Source organism: Trematomus bernacchii, unplaced genomic scaffold (assembly GCF_902827165.1).
Source record: "Trematomus bernacchii unplaced genomic scaffold, fTreBer1.1, whole genome shotgun sequence".
In the NCBI taxonomy this organism is placed as follows: Eukaryota; Metazoa; Chordata; class Actinopteri; order Perciformes; family Nototheniidae; genus Trematomus; species Trematomus bernacchii.
In genome coordinates this window covers 4,582,940-4,595,693 of record NW_022987409.1, presented here as the reverse complement: position 1 = coordinate 4,595,693, position 12,754 = coordinate 4,582,940, and the positions used below count along the sequence as shown (strand labels likewise).

At 41.7% G+C, this 12,754-nt stretch overlaps 1 protein-coding gene across 1 annotated transcript in view; it reads left to right on the top strand.

Moving 5' to 3' along the window:
* Positions 1–11,272, top strand: part of diaph2 (diaphanous-related formin 2) — a 341,446-nt gene extending 330,174 nt beyond the window's left edge. Inside the window, 1 exon segment of the mRNA XM_034137301.1 lies at positions 7,625–11,272. Coding sequence (XP_033993192.1) covers positions 7,625–7,689 — 65 coding nt within the window. The 3' untranslated portion in view covers positions 7,690–11,272.
* The last annotated feature ends 1,482 nt before the right edge of the window (positions 11,273–12,754 follow it).

The window sequence follows — 12,754 nt, the reverse complement described above, 5'->3', positions numbered from 1 at the left end:
ATCCATTTACGCTCCCATCTGTCTGTCAAACTATATCTTCGCTTCCATTTGTCTAACTATCTCTCTGTTTACTCGTTCACCTGTCAATCATGCGGCTTGCCTTGGCTGCTTCAGGTTCCAGCCGCCCGTCTGCCTGATGCTGGATCTGACCTCGTCAGCTCAGAGGACCGTTGATGTAGAATAATTAGATTCCTATCACTTAATCTGAAGTTTTACACTGTATTAACTACAGCTCAATGTAATTATAGTAACAGAGGTATATCAGTTTCAGGGGTGACATGAGGCTAAATATATGGATAGATGTTAGAAATTATTAATGGCAGTAGGTTGACCTATTTTGACACATGACATTTTAACTTGGAATTTATTTGAGTTAAGATGTAAAATATAAAAATGTAGGCTGTATTTTCACATGTTTTGCAGAACACTATCTGTGATCTAGATCGCTCCCTCAACATAATCCAAACAGAAGCAGGTCAGCGCTTTGGCTCGGTCCAGTTCAGATCAAGCCTCAGTGGAGCGAGCCAGACGCTGATGTCCGTGTAGTCAGGGGGTCTGGCCCCCCACAGAGGCCCAATCAGTCTTATAGGGTCAGTGACTGGCCCCCCCAGGCACCAGAGTGCCACGGCCTGATGGATTACTTTCTCTCCTGGCTCGGGCCTGTGAAGCGCAGGCCTCGGCTTCAGCCCCATCTGTGCTCTCCATGGCTCCTGCATGCCTTGTGTTCAAAGTCTCAGGCTGCTGGTGAAGCCCCAAATCAAAGCTTCAGTCTAGTGTACACATTCTCAAACTGCCGAAACACTCCATGCAAAGAGTGGACAGGAGCAAATAAAGGCTTTAATTAGAATTGCATATATAATTATTTATTAGAGACATAATCTGCAATTAGTAGTTCGTCATATTGGAAGTATTATTTCCGATTATCAAATGTGAAATGTTGATGCTTATATTGTAAAATATTTTTTTACGGGTTTTTTTCATTTCTGATAGAACAACACAAGACAGTTGTACAGTTATAACAAACACAATTTAATTATTAATAACAAAAAAAATGGTTTAATTGATTTTTTAAATAACAACTAATTGCTGCCTTACGGTTGATTAAATGCAGTATTAGTGCTCCTGCTCTCTGTAAAGCACATAATGTGCAGCACATCCTAAAACCACAAAAGTAAGGAGATAATGTCAAAGTGAAAAGAAAACTCTAACATCAGGCAGTGTTTAGCAGTTTTAAGGATTTTACTCTTGGGAATATTTGTTTTCTTCCATGGTTATACTTAGCTTTAAGTCTGCCTTCTGAAACTTGACTGCTGAGAGGACAATCATGAATGTGAGTTTTGCCTCAGGCACTGATCGATCGAAGAGTTTTCATATAACTGTTCATTGTGTGTGCCTCCGCTGCATCCCCGAATGCAAAGAGGCATTGTTCCGTGATATTTTCAGGAAGATTTCTGAACCTGAGGGCCCGTCAAGTCTATCAGGCTTGTTGTTTTCAATCAAAAACCTAACAAATGTGAGCCGAGCTTCAAAGAATATGATAGATTTTCTTGAAATTACCACACACATAGATTCACGCAGAGCTTAAAGTGCATGTACACACAGGTGTTTACCTGCACAAAAACACGCAAATCTCTTTTCTACTCTCCTGCTGTGTTGTCCCTGGTTCAGACCTGTCAAAGCTTACCTACTGAGAAGGTAAACTACTACTCTTTCCTCGCATTTGCACATGAACATGCAGTGATTTCCTGCTCTCCTAAAACTTATTTTGTATCGAGCTGTTAGGAAAACATTGCTCTCCAACCAAACTTTTTTAAGCGGGGTTATTAAGGGGTAGTGAGATGATATGTTTTTCGCAAGCAGTACAGAGAAATAGGCTCTATGTATGCACCGTACTGTATGTCTGACAATAAAAGCACTAAAAGGACAGATGGGGCTAGTTGCAATAAGCGGGGAAAAGCACTTTTTGCCACTTTTTGAGTGGCGGTGTACTGCTCAGCTTTTGAGAAGAGAATCTGGGACTTAAATGGAATGGAGGGATAGAGAGGCTGTTAGGGGGAATAATGGCTATATTCACTATCTGGGTCACCGGTATTGCAAAGCATGCACATCACAGTAGCGTCTTAGATAGAGTGGTGATAGAAGCATGAAAAGATGAACCACATCCTTGCGCTGTCAAAAGCCATTGCGTGTGTTATGACCACCCTGCTCTCTGAGAACCTCTCCTCATTACCACTTATCTCAACAGACTGTCAGTTAAACTCACTTTCTCCAAATGCCGTATACAAACTGTCAAGCAGGAACGTGAATTTGTATACAAGCATGCCTAATCTGAATACTACGAGATTTAGTGTCCATTTCAAGTTAAAATTTGTTGTAATTGTTTAGATTGCTTTATGTGATTCCTGGGCGTCTAGAACTCACAAGTAGTCGTTTTTTTGTAAACATTGGAGGTTATGTCAGTAATAAGGGGGATTACAAAGAGAAAAGTAAAGGAGGGCAAGAGAAGAAAATTGAAAATGAGTAAATACAAGACAGTCTGGCACACAAGGGAGTGAGTGGGAGAATTTCTGTATCTTGCCTCAGCATGTTTATCCAGGCCTGTCTTAGGCATTCCCTCTGTCGTGCTATTCTGATGGCCTCTGCCTGCAACGGCATGCTGAGAAAGCACACCAAAACACATCAAGCACCGGATTTCAGCCCCCGCGGTCTCAGATCCCATGACATTTCTACACCTTCCTACTTTAGGTGATACTAAAAAAAAACACTTCATGTAGTGTAAAGTTCAACTTGGGAGGGAAGTCGAAGAGAACATTTTCTCCATAAACCTCCACAGATTGTAATACAATGCAGGCACGTTGTGTTTGACAACACAGATGCATCCTTGTGTTCAAAGAAAGGTTTCGCTAGCTAAATATATCTTTGAGCCAACAGTCGTCTTTGAAAGTACCATGTTTATTACCAAGGGAATTTGTGAAAGTCATTCTAGGACATATAGGAAATCAATGGGTGCAAATGTTGCTGAGGCAGGATGTGTGAAACTGGATATATCAATATGGTAAATTAGATAAAACATAGGATTACAAGTCAGCTCTCCCCAAATTTGAACACATCAGCTTAAATACAGAAAAGCTCTGTGTTCATCCTTTTTGTGAGACAAAGTAGGAAAAGTAGTGTTTTTGTCATTTTTGTGCAACACTAGAGACACAAATTATCTTAAAGGTGAAATCATGAAGAAAGGGTCTGTGGGTTGGGTTCGAACCCTTGTCCGCCGTGAGAAGGGCTCAGCTGTAGTCCATTGGCCTTTGCTTGTTTGTTTTTTGGTAACTTAGAGAAACTCAAACACAGAATCATATTGTGTTCATAATCATAATAAGAAGCTAGTCAACCTTTGTTTTTTTAAGAACCTAGATGTTTCTGTAATTCAAGGCTAACCCTCCCCCACCACCAAAATAAACAACAAGCCTAACCTCCATAGTGCAGTATCCAAGAGAAAGCATGTTTGGCTTTTAATCCTTTAATCTTCCACCATGCCTTGGTTTGTATACATTTCAGCTGCTTGTTAGAAATCAATGAGTGACTTGTAGCATCAGATAGAAAAGGGTCAATGACACTCTTTATTCTCCACCCCCATAGTCCTTCCCGCCTAATTTCTCCCCCAGCTCTCCGCATCTGAACTCACCTTTTCTTCAGTTGCACTATTTCGCCTCCCCTGCTCCTTCGGGGTGATTACTCTTACCGCTGAACGAGAGGCTGTGTTTGCCAAGACTGTAGTTTTGCGATACCCAGCCAATAACTTTCAGTAGAAAGAAATAGCTTCTCTCCCTCTGCATCCCATTTTTAAACCATATCTTGTTTCTGTGTAGGGAGTTCCATTACTCTGTAGCTTGCAGGCTGGAAGAGGGGAAGGGGGAAGGGGGAAGGGGGAAGGGAGGTGCACGAGATGAAAAGAGGTGATAGAAGGTTGCGGCTGTTGCTGCAGACGCTCTTTCCTTCGACACAGGAGCAAACACAACATGTTGATGCACAGTGAGCAGAGATGTAATCACTTTTATTATGTTTTATCTCATCAAAATATAAAGTGCAGAGCGACTCGGAGAGAGAATTAGACAAAGGCAATGACATGTCGGAGAAAATCGTGCCGTTGTTCACTTGTTTAGCACAAAAGACAGCGATTGCATGATATGCACCGATATTCTAAAATAGATGCAGCTCCAGTCATGCCCTATGATGCATCCTGCTCTCCTTCTGCAGCTATTTACACACATGAGGGGTGATTATGTGAGCCTGACCTTGTTATTGTGGCCCTGATGAATGTGAGTACCGTGTTTAGATGTTGGCCCAGGGTCTGTCGCTACCAAGACGATATTTAACTAACATAGCATAATCCCTCCGAAAGTCTTCCTGTTTAGACTGCCCAACGAAAGGCAATTCTTCAAAGTATCCCACGCTGACAGGCTTTGATAGATGACTGGCAGCTTTTCCTTCTTTAGCGGATCATAGAGCCTCATCATGATGTAATTCCGCGTAATTAGCCAAAGATGACATTATGATATTTAATCTCTTTTGGGGAATCCACTGGGGAAACTGTGGCTTTATTATAACATGAAATGACATCTCACTGGAGGCCCCGCAAACAGTCAGGAGAAGGTTGGAGTTGACTACGCCGGCTTAAGGCCTCTGCTCAGCTGTTTAGTAATCTTGGCTTCCTCTCCTCCTGCTATTACTCTTGTCTTATTCAGAGCGTCTCCCTGGTGGCACAGATCATCATGATATACATGAAGGATATGCTCGTGTGTGTTAGAAGGGTGTGTATGTGTGTGACTTCCTCAAATCAGTGCATTGAGCTGTTTTTCTGTGCACCCCTTGAACATTTAAGCAACACTGTATTTCCTTCTCTGTGTGTGAGAGAGAAAGAGAAAGCGATAGTGTGTGTCAGTGACTTCCCCCTCCATCTGCCCACCCTCATGGAAATCCTCGGTGCATTTAGTAACATTTTGAGAAACGGTGCCAGCATTTAATTAAGTTCTAGTTCGCCAACATTTCCCTGCTGAAACATCGAATACCTGATCTTCTTTTGTCAATTTCTTCTGCTGTTCTTGTGCTCCTCTGTGTGGCGCCTACTGTAACTCGGAAAGATGTTGCCGCTGGGAGAAGCAGGTAAAGAAGCCATCAAAACCGATGCAAGTAGAAAGAGTTGCAATCAGTGCTCCAAATAACCGTAGAGTTAGTCTTTTGTGTGGATCGCTCCCCCTATCCCCCAGTCTCACTTTGTTTCCCTCTTTGTCGGTGTGCTTGAAGCGTTCAATTCAGTAGAAGCTAGTAGTAATGTTTCTCTCCCAGTAGAAATGGCATGCTGTTTGTTCAATTGTTGTGGGTTGGGAAAATATGGGCTTTTATGCACCTGAAGATAGGAATAGAAGTCTTTATGAGAAGCCAATAGCTCGCCGCTCAAGGATCGTCTGATAGGAGATGCATTTTGCTGGAAGTTTTTCTCCCGTTCTGTGAAGTCTTTGACAAAAGCTTTCCCATGTATTTAGGCAACCCCCAAAAAGGGCTCTTTTCATTTGTTATTCCACAAAAAGCAGCATGCTATACTTATTTCGGCAGGGTTTCAACAAGTGGTCGCACTAATGGTATCTATTGTTTTCAGTTTGCACAGCACAAAAATGGCTGCCTCTTCAAATCAAAAAGCTAACAACAACAAGTGTGTGAGCTTGTCAAATGTCACAATATATGTCTACTTTGGATCCACATCAAGGTTAACTAGAAGTATGCTGCTGTCTTGTAGAGAGCTAAAGGCAAACATGTAGCCTAGTTAGAGTTGACTGTAATGACATATCTTGATAAAAAATGAACATAGCTTACATTTGAATAAAGGATATGAAAGGTTGGGTTAATGTATTATGTGTATTTATGTAGAAAAATCTCCACAGTCATTTGTATATATATTTTAGTGTATTGTTCCAGTTTTTATCTTGTTTTTATTTGTCTCCCAATTCATTTATAGTCTTTTATTTAGTCCTCTCGTTGATCCTTTCCGCTTGTCCGCCATGTTTACAGTAATAGATGTAGCGCAAGATGATCCCGCATTAGAGTCTGTTTTCTGCCAGCTCTGTTTTTCTGTGCTCCTCCGATAGACAGAGGGTTAAAGGCAAGTGATTGGCCAGATATGAGGTTACAGCAATTGGGCTTGCAAATGATTGGCAGGGATGGATAGTGCATGCTCTACTTTTTTCCTTTTCACTGTTGTCCTCATTCCTTTGTGCGTAGTATAAATGCCTGTTTTGAAAGCAGCTTGTATAAGTCCTGTTTACAAAAACAACCTGTGGATACAGAAGTATAGCATACAGTAAGTAGTGATGATGGTGTTGCAAACGCTGCCAGAGCATGTTAGCTTTAACGATCGACAACTGTATATTAATGTGCATTAAACTCAAAGGAGCAGAGAATATAAACCTTTCATCAGTTTGTTTTGTGGGAACATCTCATTATGTCTTCCTTTCGCTCTCTCTGTTCCTTCCCTCCCTCTTCCTCTCTCTCTCCTCCTGTGCACCATCTGCATGGTGCTTTGTATCCAATCTGAAGGAGGGCTTTCTGTTCTCCACTGTGATGGTGGTGTGTGAGTGTGTGTGTGTTTCTCTGTGTGCCTGTACTGTATGTTTGTGTACATGTTCCTAGCCATCAAAGTCACTCTCAGCTCATTACCTGACATGATGGATGGAGCGAGTGCTATTAAATAACGCCCAGCCCGGGACGCCTGGCACCCTGCAGCTGGCACTGAGTAATGGGCATCGTGGTGGCGCCGTGTGTGGAAACACCAGGGAGTCCTGTGTGGTGCGCCTGCAGTCCATGGCTCTGCTTCCTGGTTCTGTCCAACCCCACCTGCCACCTGGCTGCCCGGCGGATGCCATGGGCATTTCTGGGCAGACATGGCTGAATAGCATGGGAGGTTGTGTTTGTATGACTCTGTCACAGAACTGGCAACTGAGAAAACCCAGAGTGCTTTTTGACCACAAACAGTGGAACATGCACTGCCACAAATCACCTGCAGCAACTTTTATTTTATTACTTCAATGTATCTGCATTGCAGTTGTTATTCAACTACCAAATGTAAGGTTTAGCCAATGTTCCATCTCACAAAGAATATTTCTGAATAGCACAAACAAGTCTTGCCGTCCTTGTTCCTTCCCTGCCCCTTTCGTACAGTACGTGTAGTCTTTTTACTTGTGTGTTCCCCTTTGTTTGGCCGTGTTTGTGCGTGCATGTTTGCATTTACTTTTTCTCCTGTGCAGAGGCTTCTTCTGAGGAGCTGAGAGGCTCTTGAGTGGAAGCCTGCATCAGGAGTTGAATGGAGTTACTATGGCACCAGACACAAGCACCTCAACTCCAGCAGCTTCTTCTGTTTCTCCGTGCTCCCCTGCTGCTCTGCCCTCAATCACCCTGGATTTGCCTCATGTTGTTTTATCTCTCCTTTCTCTGCCTCCCTTAGTTTCTCTATACAGTCTTTCATTACGTTGAGCTCCCGCGCGCCAGTATGGATCAATGTAACAACACTTTCTTGTTCTTTCTCAGTCTCACTCTGTTTCTGATTCTTTGTTGTTTCTTTGTTCTCTTTTCCGAACAGACAACCGGCGCGCAGTCCTGGAAAGGTCTCGCTCACGCCACAACGCAAACCACCCAGCTCGATGATCGCCCACGCCTACCACAAGACGCTAGATAAGTGCCAAAGAGGCCTGCGAGGTGGAGACTTGGAAGACATCTGAAGGAGGGACAGACCGCCCCTCACTGTAGCGCTCAAACACATATCACTCACACATCAACAAACAACAAGAATGAAACTGCAGAATCCACACAGAACTGAAGCGTCTACCATACATCACAAACACTTTTAATTATCATGCTCTTCCTCTGATGCCTTACATATTTATTCAACACTTTCTCATCACTCTCAATATGTGTGTCCTATTTAGATTAGGGCTGCTGCGGTTTAAAGAAGGTGCTTTTTGCTTGGAATTACATTTTGATTCATGCTAGTTGATTTTTATTTGTATTTAAATGCTTCAGTTCACATAGAAAAGAGGCAAGGAGGACTGAACCATAGTGTGCATTTATGGTCCTGACAAGCATACGACAAACAGCACACTCAGTGCCGGCGGTCCTTTAAATGCAAGACGGAGATTCAACAGCCATTATCCTGCTGATGTTTTCTTCAACAGTTCTCTGAACTCTTCACAGAGGAGGAATATGTTTCTTTGTATTTTGTCGTATTTCTGTCACTAGCAAATGTACAAAAAAAAAATCCCACAAAGCCAAGGGAAGCGTTTCCTGTCTGCGCCAATATTTCACAGCATGTGACTCATGGAGATATCGAAACTGTAATCTCCGTTTTGACAGGACGCATTTTATTTTTAGTTGTGTAATATCTGACCGATGCCTTCGGGGGCTGATCTCTGTTCCAAGGTCGCTTTTGCTGTTCACGTGAGAGACTGACACATTTCTAAATGCATATAACTGCCGAGAGGGGCAAACCCGACCCTTTGACCTTTCCTGCTGTCACACAGGTTTCAGTGGGGGGGGGGGTTGATTGTACAAAGGTATAACAACGTTTTAAATGTGATTCTATTTTAATCTGTGTATATTTTTGTTTATAGGAGGTCTCTCTCAATAGGACAAATGGGAACAAAGTGCTCTATTTAGAATTCCCAGATTTAATTATTTACCCGTTTTCCCAAAAATAAATAGATCAATAAAAAGAAGCTATGTAGGAAAACAAATGTAAACTTAGGGTCATATGTACACATTGTTTTCAACATGTTTTTACCGCTATGAAGGTGTAATTAACATAAACAGGGATACGCAGCTTAAAGGGTAAATGTATAATGTTTAAGAAATGCAAAATGTTCTTAAAAAAACATGAAATATTGTATTGATAAAGTAAAACAAAGGTTTCAGCATGGACACACACACACCTGATTCTTGGTGTTAATGTGCAGATCAGTTGAAACTCTGCTGTAAGTTTTGTTTCTCCGTAAGGACCCAATGTCACACCGTTCCTTCACGTGAACTATTTATTCATATATTCATGCCTAGGGCCACCCTGTCCCCTCACTGCCCTAAACTGTAAGCAGATGCTACTAAAAAACAACCACTGAATCCACATGGAGAGTGGGCACGAGCAGAATATCGACTAAGGGGCACAGAAGACAAGATGATGCTTGTCTTAGCAAGTCAGTCTCCAACGGCCCTTCAATTCCCTAACACTAATAGCATAAGTGACCCTTTTTACCATAACACAAGTTACTTCAGTAATACCAGAGCTTTGCTTCAAGCTTTGTGTGTTTGTGTGAGCGCCATGCCAGCTCAGTAATCGGACAGGAAACCAGACAAAATAGGATCCAGTGTGCTTGACTCCTGGGCTGAAGAGATGGAGATTTTTCATTTAAACTAATCTGCAGCTGCTGTTTGTGATGTGTCTGTTTCATGATGCCTCCTCTCCCGGCCCGCATGCTTCTAAAAATGCAATTTTACACATCAACTCGGCTCAAGGTGCATCCACAATGCTCTGAGAAGACTGCATATTTAAGAAGACAATAATTCTCCTAAGGTGAACGCAGTCGCTCGGAGAAAGTATAGAAAATGAGGTTTCCGCATAAGGGATGCTGCGAGGATAAGGGTTTAAAGGTGTGTTGTATACAGCGGGGAAGGAGATGATTTCCTTTTTTAATCTCAATTTACCCTCTGTTCTAACACTACCACGGTTTATGTAAAGTATTGAATATCAGATCCCCACCTACACCAATGTCTGCTGTGACGTTTGGTGTTTTTCAACCCTCTGATTGAATACTGCACACGCCAAAACAACCAGTAGTTCATGGTTGTCAATTTGACTGACACTTTTTTCTTGATTATTAAATCAAATCAGATTATTTTCACATGTGCCAATTTCTTTTTAGTTTTTGGAAAAACAGAGTTCTCCCCATACAATGACGGAACATTTCTGTTTTAATTTTATTTTCTATATCAAAGGGAGTACAGGTATCTTTTTTTGTCAAAGTATGAAAAAGATTGTACAGACTTAAAAAGTTGTATTTTATTTTAACAATTATTTGATGAAAATGTATCCAATTATGAACTGTCATTCAACTAGGAGATTTTGATGTGATAGTCATGTGGTATTTCTCATCTGAAACACTCAAAAATATTTAGTTAGATGTAATTTATTTGGACTTTTGTAAAAATGAATTTCCATTGTAGAGCGTGATGAGCTAGGAGCTACGGTGTTAGCAGTTGTAGAAGTTTCAGATCATCCATCTTCTCTACAACAGTGTGATGCAACATTACAAGTGCAGGTTTGATGCTGTTCAATACATAAAATGGATGGAGAGCATCGGCGGAAAACATGCCAGTTGTGTTTCTAAAGAAAGAAGAATGGTTCATTTATAATAGAAACTTCTACAATGACAACATTCCTCAACATCCCTGTAAGTGATTGAATCCTTTCCCCCCCCTCATTCCATCTTTTAGGATAATCAGAGTTATGTGTGAATATAGAAAATAGCAGGAGTGTTTCAGGTCAAAAGAACCTGTATTGTTCCATCATCTTAGTGTGAAAAACAGGCCTATATGTGTTTGTGCCGATCATCCCATGGTATTTTAGCTTGTGACTAACAAACCTGAACCTGTTGACTTGTGCTCATGGTGATTATAGGAATGAGGAGGCAGGGGTATGAATTATTGACCATCTGTAAAAGGTGCCATTTTGGTGTCAGTTGGTGGTTTATTTAAAAGAAAAGTTTCGGATCTCACTCGGACTCAGAGACTGTGCACTTTACCTCACAAGAGATTCTGCTCAGGCAGAGGAAGAGTTGTTTGGATACGACATTGCCACTAACAGAGCAAACTATTTGCAAAGTCTTTCTTTTGGTAAACACTTCCAGCTGCCACATATCCAGTTCTTCCCTACTTTGTGAGTGCTTGCTATTGATTTGTGGAAGACCAATTGCGGCTGAAGGAATAAACACCGCTCATAGCTGTTGGCAAACCCTGTCCGACCGTGATGTGTAAGCTGCCATATCCCTGCCTACCCTCGTCGGTGTCATTATGTTTTATTGTCTTAAGAAACATTTATATTTGTAAAAGTTTAAGCTTATTTGTATCCTTAAGAACATGAATAAATACAATGGTTATGCACACTGTCCTTCCATAGAACATGTAATGTATCATCATACTAAATAATAACCACTTTGTTATATAAACAGGTTTCTGAAAAATACTTTGTCTTCTTCTTCTTGGATTTATATTTGTATGCATTTCCTTATTGACATGTCAGAAGTATTACAGTATTTCTTTATGAACCTTTGTTTTTTCAAGTCTTCAGCTTTTGTTTTTGACTCTGATCTTAAATCATATACTCAGTTTACTTTGTGGCGGGCAGAAGAAACCTGCCCCATGCTGACTTATGGACAGGGATTACAGAGAGCTCTAGGTGTAAGCACATGATGAACGAGACAGCTCCTACCAATACAAAAGCAGAATATTTGGACCTTGGTGCTCCCAATACTTTATCTTGCACAGTGTCAAAGTCAAAGGGAAAATGCTGTCATGTCCAATGGCAGCTTAGGAAAATTACTTCACAGTCAGAAATAATACATCCAGAAAAGATAGCACTTTTTTAATAATTGTTCCTTAACCTTAACATGTCCCCCGTCACTACAAATCTCCTCTGCCCAAGTTGGAGGACACGGAGGGAAAGAGTCATTTGTTTATTATTTGATACTGAATGATTTAATACAATGAACACAGAATGCATCCTATGTACAACGTGTGCCAGATTCTATTACAAGTCATTTGAGTTTATAATAAATAAGAAAACATGGGACTATATTTAATATATAAGAAAGTTGAACTGAGTCACAGCACAGAGTCAGATGGCAGAGCTGTTCCTGTCCTAGCATCTTAGCATTAAACTCTTCCTCCCAAACATGCTCAAATCCATTGCTGTGTCCCCCCTGCATGTGCCATGTACTGCTGTCCCGCTTCAGCATGACGTAATCAAATTAAGGCTGACATGAGGAAGTAACCCTGTGTCCACACGGGCCTCTTGCACTCTCTTCCCACACACACACACACACACACACACACACACACACACACACACACACACACACACACACACACACACACACACACACACACACACACACACACACACACACACACACACACACACACACACACACACACACACACACACACACACACACACACACACACCACACACACACACACACACACACACACACACACACACACACACACACACACACACACACACACACACACACACACACACACACACACACACACACACACACAGTCTTGGGACGGTTCTTCTGGAGTCTCTCCTCCTCCCAGTGTGAGCGAGACAGATGGAGATTTATCTCTCAACAAGCTGTGATCTGTGTTTAAAGATGTGTGCTGCAGAACACAACTCTAATTAGGTTTATTGTTGATCTTGGGAGGTTAATTTGTACTTGGCTGTGAGTAAACATGCTGAAAGAGGCCAACCTAGTTCCTTGCAAGGCAGCTATGAAGAATGGCGGCTTTTTTATCTTCTTGACTTTTCCAGGTGATTCAGAAAGATTATACCTCCATGCTATTTGTGTCTGGTCTGGTGTAATTGCACTTCGTACCAAAGGTGAGAGATCTGTCTTGGTTGGGATGGTAGAACTAGGACTGAGATACGGAAAGTGTG